General features: G+C 38.8%; 1 protein-coding gene across 2 annotated transcripts in view; it reads right to left on the bottom strand.

The window, feature by feature from the left end:
* The window catches only part of Mme (membrane metalloendopeptidase), an 82,424-nt gene that overhangs the window by 48,736 nt on the left and 13,331 nt on the right, over positions 1-20,357 (bottom strand). For both annotated transcript variants that reach the window (XM_028763461.1, XM_028763460.1), the window contains exons 4-8: positions 3,277-3,438; positions 2,285-2,365; positions 2,084-2,179; positions 1,863-1,981; positions 446-511 (exon numbers count right to left, since the gene is read on the bottom strand). In XM_028763461.1, the coding sequence (XP_028619294.1) occupies positions 446-511; positions 1,863-1,981; positions 2,084-2,179; positions 2,285-2,365; positions 3,277-3,438 (524 nt within the window). The remainder of the gene's footprint in view (positions 1-445; positions 512-1,862; positions 1,982-2,083; positions 2,180-2,284; positions 2,366-3,276; positions 3,439-20,357) is intronic.

The raw sequence follows: 20,357 nt of genomic DNA, 5'->3' as shown, positions 1-20,357 counted from the left end.
GCAGATTTTCCTGTCAGCATAGTTGTCTGAAAGCAGAATCAGGAAGTTCCAGAAGAGTACATGTCACTGGACCTGTTCATCCCTAGTCATTACTGACAGTGTTCAGTGCTATGATTAATCAGACGCTTTTTGCTTGTTTTTTTAATGATCCAATTTAGATGTGAATGGAAACATTTGAAGGTGGCGTTAAAAAATAGATCATGTGACTTAAAAACTAAGAATCAAAATTCACAAGAGGAATTCCAAGCTTTCTTGTTTGATTTCTGATAGTTGAGTTGCAATGTTCATCTATCAAAGGAACTTCAGCATTGTTTTCTTTTAATCTTTCCCTAGAAAAAGTTGTAAACTATTTTTAAATTTGGCTCTGGTCCTTTTCATTATTAAAGGTTTACACAGATCACTCTGTAGCTGTGTCTGATTCTTTTTTCCCCCTGCATTTATTTACCTCTTTGTATATTCCAGTACACTCATAGTAATCTCTGGAAGGGAGGCCAAGTCGAGGCTGATCAAACTGTAAAAAAAAAATACATTAAGGAAAACAAATTACTCAACAAGTATAAAACATTTGGATAAAATAGGCTAAGCCTGCTCTCTGTGCTGTTTGTAAGGGCAATAAGCAAGAAATGAAGTAAATAACTGAGAAACGGTTTCTGCAGCATTTGTAATTGATAACTACATGGGTAGTTAAATAAACTAGGATATTTCATTGTGGATATGTGAGTGAAACTAAAGAAAACTTGAATTAAAAATAAGCTGAGGATGATTTTTAATTCAGAACAGAAGATACAAGGAGGATCCTGGCCTAGAGAACTACCAAATTACACACTGACAGAACTTTCCAGCTTCTGGATATTCTAATACGGTCCCTTTCAGACCATGTTTGCTTCCTCCACCCTTAACTGGGGTACACTCTTACTGGTAGAAGTAGGTTGTATCCTTCCAAGTTGATTTGGGTCTGTGGGGGTGGGGGCATAAAAGACCATTACAGTTTCTCTACAACCTATTTGTCAGTGTAAATCTTGCCACAAATTTTAAGATTGTATACCAAAGAGACATGGAGAAGCCTCCCCCTAAGATGTGTGTGTTTGAAGGGGTTTTAGCAGGAGCAGACATTAGCTGGGTATGTGAGAAGAGATGCTCTGATGTTCTGTGTATGTATTCCTCTTTGGACACCAACATTAAGTACAAATGGGCATGCTGATACCCTTATAAGACTGCTTCCTATTCTGTATATATTAGAATGGATGTAATAGTCAACTATGGCCCTCATACATGAAGGTGGGAATCCATGAATTTTGAGGAGTCCAATCTAATCCAGAGGAAATACACACACACACACACACACACACACACAGACACACAGACACACAGACACACACACATATAGAAAGAGCAACAAGCTATCTCCACATGAAGGGCCATTAAAAGTATCGTATTTTATTTATCGTAACTAAAATTAAAAGCACAGGTAATCTTCAGTGAGAACCAAAACTGTGTTCAAAACCCCCTTTATGGTTTTTATTTTAAATCAGTGAGGAATTTTTGATGTCCAGACCTACATTACTTTATGTAAACCAAAGGACAAAACATTCAAAGAAACTGAAGGTTATTCTCATAATAAGAGGATCCTGGGGAGCTATCTTAGAGACAACAAACTGGGGTGAATGTCTAAAACATATAGCTAAGAAAAGCCTTTCAACATGGAGTCTTAGGGCTGAGAGCCAGGACAGGGATTTATTACACTTTAGTTCATCCATTGAAAGGAAGAGTTAGCATTACTCAAATATCAATGAAAATAATGCACATGGAAATTTCATTACAAGTTAGAGATAGCGTTGACTGCCTAACACACACACACTTACATGAATTATATGCTGGGTCGAATTCTTATCATCAGTGCCAACAAAAAAATTAATGAGGACCTTTTTCCCATATTTAGAATTCAGTTGTGCAATAGATTTCTCAGCTGTCCAAGAAGTACCTAAAGGAACAGAAGTGAAGTATATTTTCTAAAGCTGTGGTTTATTAGTAATACTATAAAGTAGAAATTATTAATTTAAAATAAAGAAGGAAATTGCCTCACCATATGTTTGATCCCAGTTTTCTGATGCTACTGGCCATCCATATATATCTGGTAACAGTTGGAGTAGAGGTTGTCCGCCTCGGCTATCAATAGCAGCTTTTTTGAGACAATGAAAATAAATTCAAACTGAGGGTATGCATAGTCTATTCGTGTTTTGTTACCATTATTTATACATATATATTACAAGTAGAAAAGACTTACACTCATTTATACAAGATCTGTACAAGGTTTTCGCTTTCTGCACTGCTACTATGTCTTCAGTTTTGGGTTCTTGAAGGACATCTGAAATCAAGCATTTAGTAAAGGGCATCAACATGATGGTTGACTTTTAGCTGGCATTGACATTTCAACGTAGCTCTAATTAAGAATAAATGTTTTTTCCCTCTCCATTCCTAAATCTTGAGGAAAATCCAGCCACCATTCCTAGAACAGTAGGGGTTTACTCCTCTAGCTAAGTTACATATAAGTCTTTCTGAGTGGACTGCTAGTGTGCATATGCATGTGTGTCTGCTTCTCAGCCACAGGTACCAGTTACTTTTTCTTGAAGTTCAGATTAAAACAAACAAACAAACAAACAAACAAACAAAAACAAAAAAAGAAGGAAGGAATTTGGAAATAGTGTGGAATAGTGTGGATAATTCTCTTGATTACTAGAAGATAATTTTCCTTGTGTGAATGTGCTATGGATGATCCAAGTGAATTTTTCTCCTTGTATAGGCATTAAAACATGGGAAAAACTCACTTTTTTTTCCTACAAAGCAACTTTTAAAAGAAGAGAATTAGGGATAGATATAGGTGAGTCCAAATATTCTCCACTTTTATGGAAGACAAGGTTTGGTGACATTTTTAGCAACTTTAACACAGACTAGGGCTGAGCCGTGAAGTCAGTAGAAATGACTCAGTAGCAACCATTAAACATTGCTTTTCTATAAAATGACATGAACACATCATCACTTGGGATGAAGAGCTTTAGGTCTTGTGTATATAAAATTAAAGTAGGAATGTTAAGATATGCCAGCACGTCCATTTTGGTGTCTATCTCCCTCAGAGTAACTCAATAGAGGTCTGCAGATTCTGGAGGAAATTATCAACTCTAATCTTTTGTGAAATTTCTTGGAATGGCCAGTAGCTACATCTTTTTAAAAATGGATATAAAAGGAAAAATTTAATTCACAGACACAGTCAACACTAACCTTTCAAAATGACTTCTAGTTCATCTCTTAAAATGTCAAAATTACTGTATCGGGAACTGGTCTCGGGAATGACGTTGCGTTTCAACCAGCCTCCACAAGCATATTTGAAGAAGTCTGTACATGGCTCAACAGAGGCATCCATATTCTGGATCAGTCGAGCAGCTGCAAGACCAGAGAAAGGACCCAATGCAATGAAAGATGTATTGCTTAAGTCGGCTGGAAAGGGAATGAGAGGCTCCTTCTTTGTGTCAGCTGGACAGATGCTCTTTTCCTGTATTTATATAATAGTCTATTCTGACGGGATCATGACTACATCTGTCAGTAGTCTCTTTCCCCTTTACTATTATGGTGGTTTCATTTTATTTCTGAGTAGCTTGAGTCCTCCATCCTAAGTCCTCTCTTAAATGTGTCTCCCTGCACCTGGCTCCCAATAAGTGAATGTCTTGCTATTTACTATTTCAAGGAAAAAACGAATTGTAGGCCTACTTTGTTGTGGCCATCTTGGCATAGAGTTAACGTAATGTCATTTTTCATTATGGAAATGTTTAGTTTGCTGTTCGCTTTTCAGGGTGCTGTGACTTTCAAAATATTCCTGAAACTCCAAACGATGCAAATCTGACTGCTAATGGATATTTATTGGCTCAGTAAGGATCTAAGGCCAGTTAGTAGTCTTTGTATTTTGCTTACAGTTCTCCAAATTCATATTACATTTTTATGTATTTATGTGTGTGTGTATACACAGGTCGTTAGGTTTGTGGGCCGGAGCCTTTACCCACTGAACTATCTCTGGAGTCTTACAAAATTTTACAATTAAAATTCATGCCCAATTTGTATTTGTTTATGTAGAGTCTGTTATAATATTGGTTGTGAGCTTGTGAGAGTTATTGAAGCTCACTCTTACATCTTTGAAAACTGTGATGAAAGCACAGGGTATTTGCTGTGTGTAAGACACATACTTTTAGATGGTATAACTGGGAAAATATGCATTTTTACATTCTGAAGACTAGCGTAAGTCACAAGGCTCATTTACACCACACTTGGAGTAGAGCACATGGTCTCCTCCCCCTACATTCCTTCATGCTTTCCTTCCCATAGTAAGTTGGACTGTTTTGTGGTGTAAACAAAGGAGCAATTGAGAATTCATCTATATCAGCAGAGTATGTGTACTCAAGTGAGCTTCTGAAACTACTTCATTTTCTGAACCAGTTGATTAATTAATTAGTCAATTAATGAAAAACTTCAAACAATCCCTGAGCAGTGTGGCTTTTTTGAGCTTGGTATGGTAAATCAGCTCAGTTTCAATCCCCTAACTCTATCTATCTTTCGGATGTTTGCTTGCCAAATACTTCACATATAGTTCTTAAACCTCTTTGGAATTAATCTCAAATCAGTCATCTCCCCACTTCCATGCTATGCTATATATGCTATATATTATATGTTATATATGATAGATATGATAATTAGCACAGACTCTTGGGATTGAGTTCTTAAGTAAAGCCCTATTTCTTCCACCCATTTGCTAATCATAACTGCTTAGCCTGTTTACTGATGCCTCTTTTCCATGCTTGTGTCTACCCAGCTTCCAGCTTCCTTTCCTGCAGACTCATTCATTCTGCTTGCTCTCCCTTATACACGATGCTCATTTTTCAGATTACACCCCCTACAGGCCCTTTTGCACTAGCCACAGCATTACTCAAAAATGTCAGAGGCTTGTCATTTCTCAGGTTAAATGACAAACTCTTTAGCTTGGTCTTGAAGCCATCCTCTTCCCATTCCCTATCTAAGTTTGTATTCATCCCTGTTTCCCAAGACAAGCCTGTTCAGTGTACCAGAAGACTTTCGTGTTTTGTAACACAGAGCCTTTGCTTCTGACTTCCTCATGCCACATTTTGGATTCCCCCTCTGTTTCTTCTCAGTTTCTACGACTCAAGGCTTAGAACCAATTGCATTTCTTTCCTAAGGTTTTGTGACATCAACCTATAAGGAAGACATTTCTCTCTTAACTTCTGTGAGCTCACTGTCTCACTCAGGGTTTGGTACTCACGTGAAGCTGCTCTGAGTTTTTCATTGTGGACACTCTGTCTGCCCAATCATTTTACTGATGTCATTAATCTCTTTGTATGTCCATCAACTGACTCTTTTTAATGAGTTACAATTATTTACCTGGTCTGAGTCCTCTTCTTTTCCCACAAGTCATCTCAGTTCCTGTTTAACTGCCTCCCTATCCATTATATCTGTTCCATTTCAATTCTTCATTCTATGGCAGGCCATGTTCTTTCCCCCAAACCTTGGCCCCAGCCCCATCCACCATAATCCACCCTGTATTCAGTAAGCAGATTAATGCTCTCAAAACATTTCAGCTTGGTGTTTTCCAGCCAAGGTTTCAATGCAGTCTTTTATATTCATTAAAAAACAAAAACAAAACAAGTACAACAACAAAACCTCCCATGGATTCCATAGCATATTTTAACTTGAAACAGCTCATGAAGCTTCTGTCTTTATTTCCTCACATGAGTCATGGCCCAATCAAATCAGTTTCTGCTGGGAAGCAGCTCAGTTTTCTGCTTCTGGTACTTTGACCTGGTTATTCTAGCCCCGTCTGCTGCCACTGTCTCTTTTGCATTTTTCACCCTTTGAAATTCTAGGCATTTCAAAAGTCTAGTTCAAATCTTCCACCTTAACAACAAACATCCGCATGATCCCCAGGGCAGCTTATATGGGAACAGATTTCATTTCTCCCATGAAGGTAGTGTTCTCCCGGAGTCAAAACATTGCTCACTCAAGACTCATCAGGAAGAATTCTAGTCTTAACACAGCAGGACAAGATAAGAAAACCTTAAAATGGTAAAGAAGAAAAAAATTTTTTGTACTTTGAAGAAAATCAAGATATGATTATGATTATAGGAGAAAGTGAATCAACAACCCTTATAAAAAGATTGTCATGTAGGTGAAAATCTCACAAATGTCGATTCTGAACACACTAACTGAAGATCTTCTAGAAGTAAACTTGGCACAAGTTTTAGAGCTTTTTTGCTTTCAGAATTGAAAGTAGTTTTTGTAAAATCCACTGACATTTGGGGAAGAGTCCATTCCTCTTCCAGGGAAGTGGGTGGCTTATGTGAAAACCATAGGACTTACAGACTATTGAGAAGTTGTAAAGTAGTAATGAGGTTGCACAATGAACAGTGGGAGTAGTAGGTAAAGTTTATTGCTTATTTGGAATACAACATACTCCATCAAACATTTTCAATAAAAATGATGGTGTTAGTTGAGATTCTGTTCTTGTGAGACCAAAAAACTCAGTCCTTGAGTGTATGTAAACTTCCCACACATCCCCATTAAGGGAAATCAATTAATATTCACTCTCAGGCCAGTGCCTTCTTTTTTTTCCCTCTCTCTCTCTAATCCTACTGTCTGCACTAGCCCAAAGAAACAGCATTAAGAAACAAGCAGGGAGCTCAGAATCAGCAACAACGCTAGCTCCTTCCAGTGCTGCTTGGTAAATCCCACTGACCAGAGATCTCTCTGAGTATTTGTGCTTCCAATCACTTTTCAAAGGAAGTTCTGTTCTGTGGAATATTTGGGGGGCATAGGCCAAGGAATGTCACAGGCTAGCACTTTTTAAGCTAAGTCTTTGATGAACCTCCCTTTAATCCTTAACATAGGCTGGTTCTCATTTTGTACCTCATCCTCTGGACCTCCTCTGTCCTGACTTTTCTTTGAAGTCAGCAGTAGATATATGAGTAGAAGGGCCATAGGAAACATGCACAACTGTCAAACTGCGTGTAGCTGTCTTTCTTTTTTTGTGCTGTGTTTTGAATTGTAGTACATCCACAAACAGCCACACTCCTGCTCTTCAGAAGGTTTATCATGCATCAGTTTCTGACTTCTGAAGAAACAACTGTGTTTTAAAGTCAAACAAAATTATTTGCCTTAATAAGTAAGCATAAAAAGACAAATGTATTGATACAGAATGTTGTCTAGCTGGTATAAAGTGGGGGAAAATGCTACAATGTAAAAAGGCCTATGTAAAAGCCCAGAAAGCCTAGGAGGATAGAAGCCATGGTACTTATAGCTATATCTATGGGGAGGGGGTGTGGGTGTGTTTAATTTTGTATTATTTGCTTATCTTTATTTCCCAATTTGTGTTAGAGGAATATGCATTCATTACCCTTGCAATAATGAAAAAGTTAATTTTTAAAATAGTCACATAAAGAAAAGCAGAGTAATCTTCCATTAATAATGAGCTTATTTCTTATAAGTGACAATTCTGAATGTTCTGGGCTGATAAATGGCACACAATTTTTTTTCCTTAACTAATCTTCTTGTAACATTCTCCCAACTTATTTGACTTGGGGAATTTAAACACAAGCTCAGCTAGCATCTGGGAAGTCATTAATTACTGTATTCATTACCAAGGATGTATTATGCAGCGTGGAGATGGAATATAAGCTAGGGAAACATTTTGTTCTTTAAGTCAGAGAGACTTGCTTTGAATTTGAAAGTTCTGTTGCTATTTAGTTGTAAATGATTAAATAATTTTCATAACACCAGCAGCTAGTAGAGGAGTGGAGGTTAGAGAGGGAAAGGGAAAGGAAGAGAGAGTGGGAGGAGGAGAGGGAGTTAGAGAAAGGAGGGAGAGAGAGGAAAGAGAGAGAAGAGAGAAAGAGAGAGACAGAGACAGAGGGAAACAGAGATAGAGAGAGACAGCGAGAGATAGACAGAGACAGAGTGTTTGAATGAAAGCTTTCCATGGTACAGAAGATTGGGGCATGTGACTAGCAGACCCTCCCATGGCCTTCTCTTCTACTGCATCCCAACTCTGTTTTCTTTTGTCCTTGCTCTGTCCTCCTCTTCTCTTTTCCATGTCGTGCTCCAGTCACAGATTTGTGTGATTAAAAAAAAGTGGCAAAGTGTCAGGCTGGAGCATCCAGATGGAGTAAGCATCTCGTGTAAATGGGAGCGTGGAGTAAGTATCTGTTTATAACACACATTAAATAGACTTCCCTCGTTAGTCTGTGACAAATTGTCTCTATTGACTATTCTTGTTCTGCCCTGAAGAGGGGTTTAGGGAATTGCACAGAAAAAAAACAAAACAGAAAAACAGAACAAACAAAAAAAATGTGCTCAGCTTGTTCTTTTCAAATTGCTCTAAGCCTTCTTAAGCCTTCTGATACCTAGTCCCAAACAGCATTTTGACTTTAGTATCTTAAAATAACTGAATTCTCTAAAAGTATCCAAAGGAGGTCAAGGAAAAGTTAGGACAGCCAGCAGCAGATGCTTCCTGTAAAAACTTTAAGTCATTCATTTATGACCAAAACTTTTTTTCCTCTCAATAAGGGCTTTATTAACAGACAATAAACCTAGTATTACTTATGAGGCAATTTATGCTAAGTAAAACAAATATTCTTTGACAACAATCTGAAGGTAATGGCAACTCCATTCCTCCCCTGCACCTCCACCGTAGCCCTCTACCAGTGCAAAGGCAGTGCTGTAACATTTAGAATGAACACAAGCAGCACAGGGAAATTAAAAGTGATCACCATTTAGAAGGTGACAATATGCAAACTGGAATCTAGAAGACAATTCCTGGAAAGAAAATGACCCTAATGCCAATAAGAATCAAATAGCTTTCATTACACACACTCTGGATTCTTTCATAATCCACTTCTAATTTGTAATGAAGAAAATCCCTGGCTGCAAATTGTTTTTATGTGGCTTTGGCTGAAGAAAGATGGGATGCGGAAGTACTGAATTAATCTACACACTGGTTTATCTGTAAGTTCAAATACTTCTGTGAGCCACTCTTTATGCTCCAGCCCATACAATCTAATGCTAAGACTTATAATTGTTTAATTGGTCAGCACTGAGAACACAACTATTCAAACTCTGAGGATGATTTTTGTACAAAGCCAATGTACCTTGTACATCTGTACTTTCAAGAAAGAGATCTATTTTTGGTGCCCTGTCTTGAAGATTAATTAGCCTATAACTATACTTCATATACAGATGTTCCTTGGTTTACAATAGAAGTGGCTCCTGATAAACTCATCAGACATGGAAAATATAATTAAGTAGTAAACACATTTAAGACACCCAAGCTACATAGCATTGTAGCTTAGTCAGAGGCATGATCACGTGGTTGCCTGGAGCTCGCTGCAGTCGGCCAGCATTTTGGGAAAGTGTCAGACAAGTTATCGAGTTATCACTAACCTGAGAAAAGACCAACATTCAAAGTATAATTTCTAAAGAAGATACTGTCTAACTCACACCCAGTGCATAGGCTATGTATTAACTACCCTTCATTGCTGTGACCAAAATACCCAACAGACATTACTAAAGAGACAGGATTTGTTTTGATTTGGTTTCAGGAGACTGAGCCCAGTATGATAGGGAAGGCACAGCAGAACAGTTCAGTTCATAGCACAGTGGAACAGAAGCCAAGAGAAGAAGATGGCCACTCTGGCTTTCTTTTTCTTTTTTCTTTTTCCCCCACATTTTATTTTGTTTGAGAACCTAGCCCATGTGAGGATGAGGCAATCCACATTCTAGACAGGTCTTCCCCTTGAGTGACTCCTCATTGGAAACACCTTTCAACATATACCCAGAGCTGTGCCTCGATCTCTGAACTGGTAATTCTAAACCCAGTGAAATCGATAATGAAGACTAATTATGTCAATATAGATATGAACGCCTATACATGCTCTTGTGCACATACACACAGGTACAAACTTGTACATCATAAACCTGGAATCCATACGCCATCAGACTTACAGACAAAAGGACAATTATTAGGGGGGTTTCAATGGCATTTAAATGTAATCATCATAAAAGTAACAACAACAGGAACCAATGTTCACCAAGCACTGAACTTCAAACTAGACACGTTCATAAAAACTTTGAAGTTTGCATTCATTTTGATTTTCAACAGTCAAAATATTTTATCATTTTGATGTATAAACAAACATTTTGGATAAGCTATTTGCAACCCCAAGCACACCACTTGTAAATGGGAAAGAGGAACAGACTCACAACCCACAATCTGTATTCAAGTAGCTGCTATAACTCTAATTTATAAGAAATCTATGTACAGAGGGGTTATATGCCCAATGCAACAAAGGTGAATTGAGACGGACTGTCAGTCTAATTTGAAGCTAATGTTTTCCTTCTGCTGTTGTTCTGCCGTAATACCAGATAACACGCACACACAAACGCACACATATGCACTCGTGCCCTGGATTTCAGAACCTTCAATTCTAATGGTCCTACAGTGATAATCTGTTTTCCCCAAAATAAATGAAAATCCTGTGGGTTATCTCATAGTATATTTCAATGGACTCACAGCCAAGAGAGGGCCAACAGCAATTTTTTCTCTAGGGATTCCTTCAAAATTCCCAACCAAAACACATGCTGATAATAAGGAAAAGCAGTGTGACCGTGTTACAGTTAACTTGAAGTGCCATGAATCTAAAAATAGTTTTGCTTTTCCAGGTATGATTTGCATTTTGAATCCTAAAGACTGCTAGCAAAAGCTATTAGGGATAATATTGTCATTTAAATGATATATCACTTAAACTAAGGTACTAAGTTTGCTTATAATGATAATGAATAACAGTGTTCCTTTTTAAACAATAAATCTGTTAAAGGTCATGAAAAGTCTTCACTGTTCCCTTGGTAACACTTGGGGTAGATCCCCAGCTCCTAGACCCACCCATGTACCTCCTGTTTAAACAGGTTATTTTCAGTCATGTGTTGGTCAAAGATGACCAACAGACTTAAGTAATTTGCAGTTACCAAGAGGAGCTCAAAGCATCCTGCTCTTGCATCAGTTTTTGCTAGGGAGTGGTACAGAGAGAGGTCAGGCCAGGTCATGATGCTTCTGAAATGCTGTCAAAAGGTAAAATGGTTCTTCCCTAGTGAACACTATTTAAACTGCGTATCTATTAATAAGCCAAGAACTGAGGTGACATAAGACTGTTTAGCCCCACACATCCCTATTTTAGCTAAGTAAATAGTCCTTTTCTATTAGAGAAGACCTAGAGGATTATGCTAAATGATTTTCCTTCTCCAAAGGAAAGGTTTCTCCTGAGGAATAGTGGACACACTCTGAAACTTTTCATTTTATTTCACCAAAATTTTTGAGTACCATGATTGACCTTATATTATTTGTCACTGAGTAAACCTTGGTGGGAACACAGATGCAATCCGAAGCTCAGAGAACTGTAGTCTTTCATCTTAAATAAGATGATTTTCTTTCTATTGCAAGAGAAGGGAACTGTAATACACTGTCTGTCATGCAGCTATAAAGAGTTCCTTGTTTAGGCTCAGGGTTCATTTTCAATTCTCTAACTTACCCAGGGATCAAGTGACAAGAAAATTCCTACTTTATATGTCACCTAAGGTTAGTTGTTTGCAATGTGCTCCCAGAAACAAAAGAGATGTTACATACATGAAGGAAGAATTTGAATTGGTATTTTATGAATAAGGCAGACAGGGATAGGAGACTATGGCTGTTGAAAGCAGCCATGCTTAGCTATATAAGGGCATCCCAAATGAGAACTCAGGCGTTTAGGTAAAGGAGAGCAGAAATATTGAGAATCATAGGGGCAGAGCAAACTGGTACCGAAGAGAGAAATCTGGGCTGGTTGAAATTTTGGTTCCAGAAACTGGCAGTTCTTCCCCAAGTAGATGGCTAAGTGAAAACTCTCCCTACAACAGAAAAATTGTGGACCCAGAAACATGCACGGCTACTGAAACTGCTTTTTCATTGGCCCAAGTCTAGCTTAGGGGGAAGAGTTAGCAAAACAAATGAAATGACAGGAGAGATAACTACTAGCAAAGGAGATGCATCAGCCAGAAACTTGTCACCTTTACAGGTTCATGCAGAACTAAGAAACTTGACTTCCAAGCAGGACCTCAGGAGACTGAAAATACTGTTTCCCTGTCTGACTTTGTGGATCAGATGCCCTGCAAATCACCTAGCATAGGCGAATGGCTGGGGACTTCAAGATAAGGCATCAGGGAACATGTGCATATATTCCACCAACTTCTAATAACTATGTGCCACGTACCTTGTTAATTACTGAAAATTGGATGATGAATAAGGTCAAAATTATTTAACTTACATTTTAGTAAGGTACAAACCACACATTGTTCAACTGGTACTTCTGGGTGAAGTATGTAATGTACTCTGGTACTGAAGAAGGCCTCTTTCTGTTATAGGATTCATGATATCTGAGAAATAACTCATAATGTATCTTGAGGTGACCCAAGGAATATTAAAACATAGATACCTGTAAAAAAAACTCAGAATAAAGATCTGAATCCAACTACCCTGTACAATGAAAACTAGTCGATAATGTATACTCCCCAAAAGATCCTTTGTTTTCAGTTACCTTATCTTCATCTGTTGTTTATAAACTAAAACCCACACATAAATAAAAGATGACAAACAGAAAATGACTTTTAAGTGCTCATTTAGATAAATAGGCAGTATCTGAAAAATTATGAACTTTTATGTTTACTAAATAAGGCAAAATGGATTCTTCCTTTCTTCACGACTTTAAAATTCATAGATGTAGTGGCAGCTAGCTGATGGACTGGTAAGACCCTTGGCTTTCTTTGCTGGACTGCAGGGAAACTGTTCCTTCTAATGAAGGAACCCTTTTCTATATTAAATGTTTGCCATTTATATAAACGGGACTCGGGGAGATTGTGTCAGAGCAGACCAATGAGATAGAATACTGGTTTAGACAGATGGTAAGTGACCAAGCATGGATGAAGCTCCCGACTAAGAGCAACAGGAAGAAGCAGATCACAGAGTGAGCTGAGGGCAGCTGGAAGGAAGTAGCAACCAGCAACAGGTGTGGAGCCCTAAAGAGCCTGCAGCAATTCAGCTTCTGGGTAAAGGTTATGAGGTGAGAAGTCCAGCTAGATTCAGTCTCTCGGGACAGAAAAACAGCAGAAACTCACTGGCCAGATTAGGGAATGAGCCAGGAGTGAAGTCCTCAAGAGACTAGACTAGAACCCAAGGACGGGAGCAGAGCGTTAAAGGCAGATCAGACTGGATACGGAGACACTGAGTCACTGACCTTGGACCCAGTGAGCTCCAGGCTGGAACGAAGCTGAGCTTGCTCTTAGGCCCCACATGGGGTCTCATCATACTGTCAATTTTCCGCATCTCTCCACTTATTTTCAATGACTTTGTGTTCTTAACCTTAGTTGGTATGAGTATACAGAGTTTTAAAATGGGTACGTTTATTATTCTTGTTTTCAAGGCTTACCTTGTGTCATTTCTTCTCAAAATACTGTGAGAGACTTGCTCCAGAATATGATGTACACTGTTTTCAGAAATTCACGGCTGTGTTCCCAACTATGTGTATATCACATTATAAGAGTCAAGGAAATATGATGAAAATACATTTTAAGGCACACATATTGTTGCTACTTTGATTCTTGCCTTTCAGTCAAGGTAACTTTTAATTCCTCTATACATGTGTTTTTGGAATAATGAGCTCACTTCGCTTCAGAATACTGAAGGTAGAAAAAACATCTAAATTCCATTTGATTAAATTCATTATACCAGAAAATTAAGCCAAAGAATTTTACAGATCTTGGGGGAAATATTTGTAAGTAATGACTTGATCACCCGTTTGATTATAAATCTTTGGCAATTTGAGAACTATGTAAGAATTCCATTTGCTCTATCTAGAGGGAAATTTTTTGAATCAGAGCTGTGCAATGGTCTACACAGTGGAAATCTGCTCTGAACCAGAGTGGCTCCTTGGAAGAGAGACAAATAAGAGCAAGAGTTTAGAGGTGCCAAGCTCTAAAACGTCCTGTGGAAAGTTTGCTGATAGCTGCATTTGAGACACAGGAAATGAAAGGCACCTAAGGCTCTAACTTCCTCTGACAAGTCCATGGCCCACACACTCTGGTTGTAGGAGAAACAACACAAAGATCAATACAGGCAAAAAGCATTGCAAAGGTTCTTCCTTCAGTGAAAGACAGATATCTAGACAGCCAGAGAAAGAAAAGTAAGGTGACAAAGAGCTGAACTCTGTATCACTAGAGTAGGCAAAAAGAGACTGCATCCCCAGCATGCATATACCTAGGCTCTGCACCCAGACCCAGGTGAGTGGCATTCCTGAGGGACAAGACATCCATCTTCTTCAACTTCTTATACATTTTACCTTTTGCTATTTTTTCTTCTTTATTGGATATTTTACTTACATTTCAGATGTTATCCCCTTTTCCAATCCCCCCATTTTGCTATTTTTAAAATTTCTATCTTACTTTATCCTTCGCCATATGTCTCTATAGGGTATAAAATTTAGTCTATTTCTCCTTCTTTTGCTTTTACAGTCGCCTTACTTCATATCTAATTTTGTAGGCCAGCTTTGTCCTGTCTTTGTCCTACACTGTGTTCTCTCACTTTCTGTATTATATTCTTCAGACAAGCTCTCCCATGGGTATAGGTGAGCTTGGTGTTGTGGCTTCCCTGCTTCAGTGTTCCACGAAAGGAATGTTTCTGGGAGTCTGATGTGATTTTGCCACTTTCTTTTCTTCCTCTTCCTTTGGAGTGGCCCCACTTCTCCGTGTTCTTACTGTTTCCCCCCTTTATCTTTTGCTTCTGTCTCCTCTATTTTTCTTTATTACTCAAAAGCCAATTTGTAGTCCCACTATGCTTATTTAGTCTTTTAGCCCTTTGAAATGAGTGTCTTGGTATATACTATGCTAACTGTTCCTTGGTTTGCTCAAACATCTTGAGGTTAAAGGAAGTAATTTCAGTTGATTATTACAGGACCATTCTTCAGTTGTGTTTACTTCTGGGCTTAGTATTCTATTCTCATTGATTAGAATTAATCTGATTCACCGAATTAACTCATGATGATGGCTATACTACCAGAAGAGTTACAGAGTCAGTGTCATCCCATCAAAATTAAGGTTAGTCGTCACAGAAATAGGGAAAAAAACCCTAAACATTCGAACAGTCAAAGCAATCCTGAGAAAAAATGAACAGTGCTAGAGGTTTTATAGTGTCACAAAAACATAAGTTCATATTATAACACAGGGTGACAGTTACAAAATCAGCATAGCACTAGCACCAAGACAAACAGACATACAGACTGATTGAATGGGACAAACTAGCTGGCAACAGACCCACACAGCTACAGTCACCCAACTATTAACAAAGGTGCCCAAAATATGCATTGGAAAATAGGTAAGTCAACAAATAGTTATAGGTACACTGGACCTCCACACATAGAAGAACGAAAACTGTTAGACATTGTCTTTCACGCTGCCTAAAAGTTAGCTGACAACCAGCCAAAGACCTTAACATAAGGCCTGAAAAGTCTGAAGTTGTAGAGGGAAACACTAAGATAAGGCACAGGCAATGACTTTTGAGAAAGAACTTCAGTAGCTCAAAGAATAATTCCAGTAATTTGCAAATGGGATTATGTGAAATCAAGGAAGCCTCTGAAGAACAGAAGCAAAACCAGCATAGGGACAGCTTACAGCATGGGGACAGCTTACAGCATGGGGGAAATCTTCGACAGGCACAAATCTGACAGAGAATTGATATCTCAAACTATAAAGAATGCAACAAAACAATCTAATAAATAATAGATAAATGAAAGAACCAGACAGACAGTTCTCAAAAAGTAAAGTACAAATGGCCAATAAATATATAAAATCCTTATCTTGGAGCGGCAAGGAGATCCAATTCAAAGGGACATTGAGACTCCATCTCCTCCCATCAGGTAGGTATTATTATTTTTAAATTAATTTACTCACTTTACAACCCAACATCAGTCCCCCTCCTCCTGCCACCCCCTCTCTGGAACCTCCTCCCTCTCCTCGTCTCCTCTGAGAAGGGGTACCCTCCTGAGGATTGTCCTTCCTCCCCCAGCACATTAGTTGCTGCTGGACTAAGGTACTAGGGGCATCCTCTCTTACAGAGGCCAGATAAGATGGCCCAGTTAGGGGAATGGGATCCACAGGCAGGCAACAAATTCAGGAATAGCCACACTCTAGCTGTTGGGGTCTTGCATAAAGAGCAACCTGTACATCTGTTACCTATGTGTGGGGTCGGGGGCTAGATCCAGTTCATGATCACTCTTTGGTTAGTGGTTCAGTTTCTCAGAGCTAAGGGTCCACGTTAGTTGACTCTGTTTGTCTTCCCATGGAGTCCCTATCTTCTTAGGGTTCTGCCTACTAGATACACAGGGACAAAGATAGAGCAGGGATGAAGGGAATAATCAACCAATGACTGGCCCAACTTGAGACCCATCCCAGGAGCAAGCACCAATCCCTCATACTTCTAATGATACTCTGTTATACTTGCAGACAGGATCCTAGCATAACTGTCCTCTGAGAGGCTCCATCAGCAGCTGACTGAGACAGATACAGACACTCACAGTCAAACAGTAGATGAAGCTGAGGGGGTCTAGTGGAAGACTCAAGGTGGCCATTACTTAAAAAAAAAAAAAGATTGCTGGTGAGAATCCAGGAAAGAAGACTTTTCCAGTGTCGTATCCAGTGCTGGAGGTAGTGTACATCAGTACAAACACAATGGCAGTTATCTTAGATGTTCCTCAAATATTAAAAACACAAGTATCATATATTTCAGGTATGCCAGACCTGAATATGTATCCTGATGAATCTAAATTAGCACTCGGCATTGATACCTGAACATTCATATTTATCGCAGCACCATTCAAAATAGCCAATACAGAATCAGCCTAGGTTTCCACCAACAGATGACTGGATACAGAAATACAATGGGGCTTTATCAAGCCATAAAGAACAAGGAAATGATGGTGTTTGCTAATAGTTACTGATAATTCATTTCAGCAAGCTTCCTGAACATCTAGCCAGCACAGTGACTCTGACTCCTTTGTTATCTTCATGGCTAAGACGTGTAAATCTATAAACCGACTCCTGGGATGAAGAATGGAAGGGAGGGAGTGACCTGACTTCTGAATTGCAACAACTGTTTGTTTGTTTTCTTAATTCTGAAGAATGATCATGCCTCTGAGAAATGTTTAAACAAACACTTTAATAAGTTTCTGATTAATTTTGAAGTTTTATCTGTAGTACAGAAAGATACATTTAAATAAATCATTAATAATTCTATTATCACAGAGTCCCATAACAATATGCCATGCAGTAGGCCTGTCAGCATCTTCCCTGGACACTCTGTTTATGCTTTTGAGAGATATAATCACCTACGGTGGCAGCACGTGAATCAAACCCCTAATCTGTATGAGTAGATCATGTGGCTTGGCCTGTGATTCTCAAACCTTAGTCTTAATCAGCTAATTCGCCCCTCCTTTCAGAAAAGTGGCACCCTTAAACTCACCCCTAGAGATGGAAGAAGGGTTTGGCTGTGAGCGAAAAAGAATCAGAAAAGCATTTCTGAAAGCAGCTTCTCCAAGAAGATATGAGGACATGAAGTTCTAAGCCTGCTCTTAGAAGGCTCTTTCTAATTCTCTGGCTTAAGCAAAATGGCTTCCTGTGGAGCTCTCTCATCTGCACTCTATCCTCGAAACAGGACTCAATGTCAACCAGCAAAACCAGCATTCTTTTATCACTGTGCCAAATCCGAGTCAGCACACCACAGCACTTATTAAGGGTTCTGCCATTCAGTCATCCCAGCCACACCTGCTTTATCTGTCATCTCCTGACTCCTGAGACATTCATTTCTGCTTATTAAAGGCTTTGGCACCCTCTTCTCAGTCTACTCGTCTTCGAAGGTGGCACTGGGGATGTGGAAACCACTGCTATGACCGAGCTAAGAATTTCTTACATCTCTGAACACTCCTGACTATCACCTTTACTCCACATTAAAGTGTTTTCTCAGCAGTCTGAGGTGATTGCCAGCCTTTTCCAGGATTCTACTCAACTTACATTCACTACAGCCTACTGTGAATACAGATTTGTCCTCTTCATGTACAAAACTGTGAAGTGGTGACCACTCACTCAGTGTCTTATGCTTCCAGCTCCCCATGTGCACTCATTCGAACCATCACTGTCTCCAACACCCAGTAGAGAGAGAGAACAGAGAGAGAGGAGACTCCTCTAAGAGGTCTGCCGGCCACATCCCTCCTGCCCTCAGAACACTTTTGCTACAGAGGTCACCATTTCTGCATCTTCCACCAGAATCCCTGACATTGTTCTCTCTGCTTTAGTATTATCCTACTCTGGCTCTCGGCTGTGTTCAATCCTATTTTGTAGTCACTTCAATTTTGACATCGGCATTTCCGTTTGCTTGAGTGACTTCTCCCCTGGATGGCTCAATTTCTGAATTGTCAGTCTCTTTTGAAAGAGATTCTTTTCATTTCTAAACATGTTGCTTTATACAATGTCATTCTGGGTTATCGCCTTCCTGGAATCTCAACTATATTACCCATGGGATGATGATTTTATCTTCATCCCCAACTTCCTTGAACCCCACTACACAAACAAAATACAATTACCTCAAATTTAAATGACTTCAAGGCAAATTCCTGCCTACAGTCTGCCTACATATTTATACATTCTTTCTTGGGTATGCTGGCTTAGTGGGCGGCTTCACCTATCATCCAGACTTCCAAGTCAAATGCTTGCATAACATTTTCTTTACGTCTTCGAACCACCTTTGTCTGAAGACTATGTCTAATGAACTCTACAAAAATACACAATTTTATGCATTAATATATGTGAATATTGTAACCTCAGAACTAGGCAACTGTAATCCTCATCAAAATCAGTATAAAAGGCTTAGTTCCCGTCCTTAGCCATTCTTGGGTTATAAAATATACAGTGATCCTTCAGCATCCAAGAGCATGTCACGTGTCTCATTTAAAACTTATCCTTCTCTGATTTCCCATTGCTGTAGATAGGAATTTTAAACACTTTAAAATGGATTACACAACACAGATGATGCTCACCTCACTATGGGTTACACAGCACAGTAGATGCTCACCTCACTTGTCAATGCCGACATTCAACTCTTCCTCATTTGTCACCACCTCAGTTCTTCATACACATCCTTTCTAACTTAGCCTTATATTCATCCTCTCAGTATCTCAGTCTTGACATGCTCCCCATCACACTCTGCTGTGTCAGCCCTCCATATGCCCTTTGACTTTGCTGGTCCTATCAAGCTCTTTCTCCCTGAAAAGCTATTCCCTGCTCTAGGTAAATATTTGCCTTCATATTAATAGACTAGTAAGGATGTACCTTCTTTGAAAACTATAAATGTCTAGGCAATTCCTAGTCACACTAATATTTATTTATTAACTTAAGTTGGTTTTAGTTGCTTTTCCTCCTAACAGAAAGAACACTAAACTGGAAACACACAACACAACACAACACAACACACAGTGTTGTGTGTGGCTATGTGGGTATGTTTTAAAAGCTTCTCAAATTATTCTACTAAGGTGCTGTAGTTGGAAATCATTTCTTTATTGCTTTTCAGACTCCTTAACACAGATCAGCATGCTAGGAATTTGCTAAAATCACAACTGCAAATTCAGTAAGGCTTAGGTAGACACTGGGAATGAGCATTTCTGAACGTTCCCAGCTGATGCTGATATGCCTTGTACGAACATCATTCTCTGAAAAAGTGATTCGGCCATTGTCCTCCTGCCTCAGTCTCCTGGATTACTTACTTCTAAATTTTAATCAGAGGGAAAGTAAGTCTTAAGGACCAGCATGGATGAGCACAGAGTAGTTAGGTTTCCTAACGAGGATGGGCATTGGGGGATTCTGTTTGGATTATTTTTTTCTTTTTCTTTTACAGAAGGTGGACTTAAGTGTTCATTTCTGCTTGAGCTCATTTTAACCTGAGCAAATGCTATACTGTCCTCCCCTATATAAGTAAGACTATAGACATCAAAGAAAATACCAAGAAATGATAAACCATCATTAACATTAGGGTATTCAAAATCAGTCTCTCTCTCTCTTTTCTCTGTGGTTTTATGTGTGTTTGTTGTTGAATATGTATTTCTATTGTCATAAAGTTTATTTAAAAATAGTTTTATTTAATTTTTAATGGAAATATTTAAATGTTACATTTGTTATACTCCTGAAAT

Source organism: Grammomys surdaster, unplaced genomic scaffold, assembly GCF_004785775.1.
Source record: "Grammomys surdaster isolate TR1022 unplaced genomic scaffold, NIH_TR_1.0 139, whole genome shotgun sequence".
In the NCBI taxonomy this organism is placed as follows: domain Eukaryota; kingdom Metazoa; phylum Chordata; class Mammalia; order Rodentia; family Muridae; genus Grammomys; species Grammomys surdaster.
Note: the sequence above shows the minus strand (reverse complement) of the source record. Positions and strands in the feature narration are given on the sequence as shown.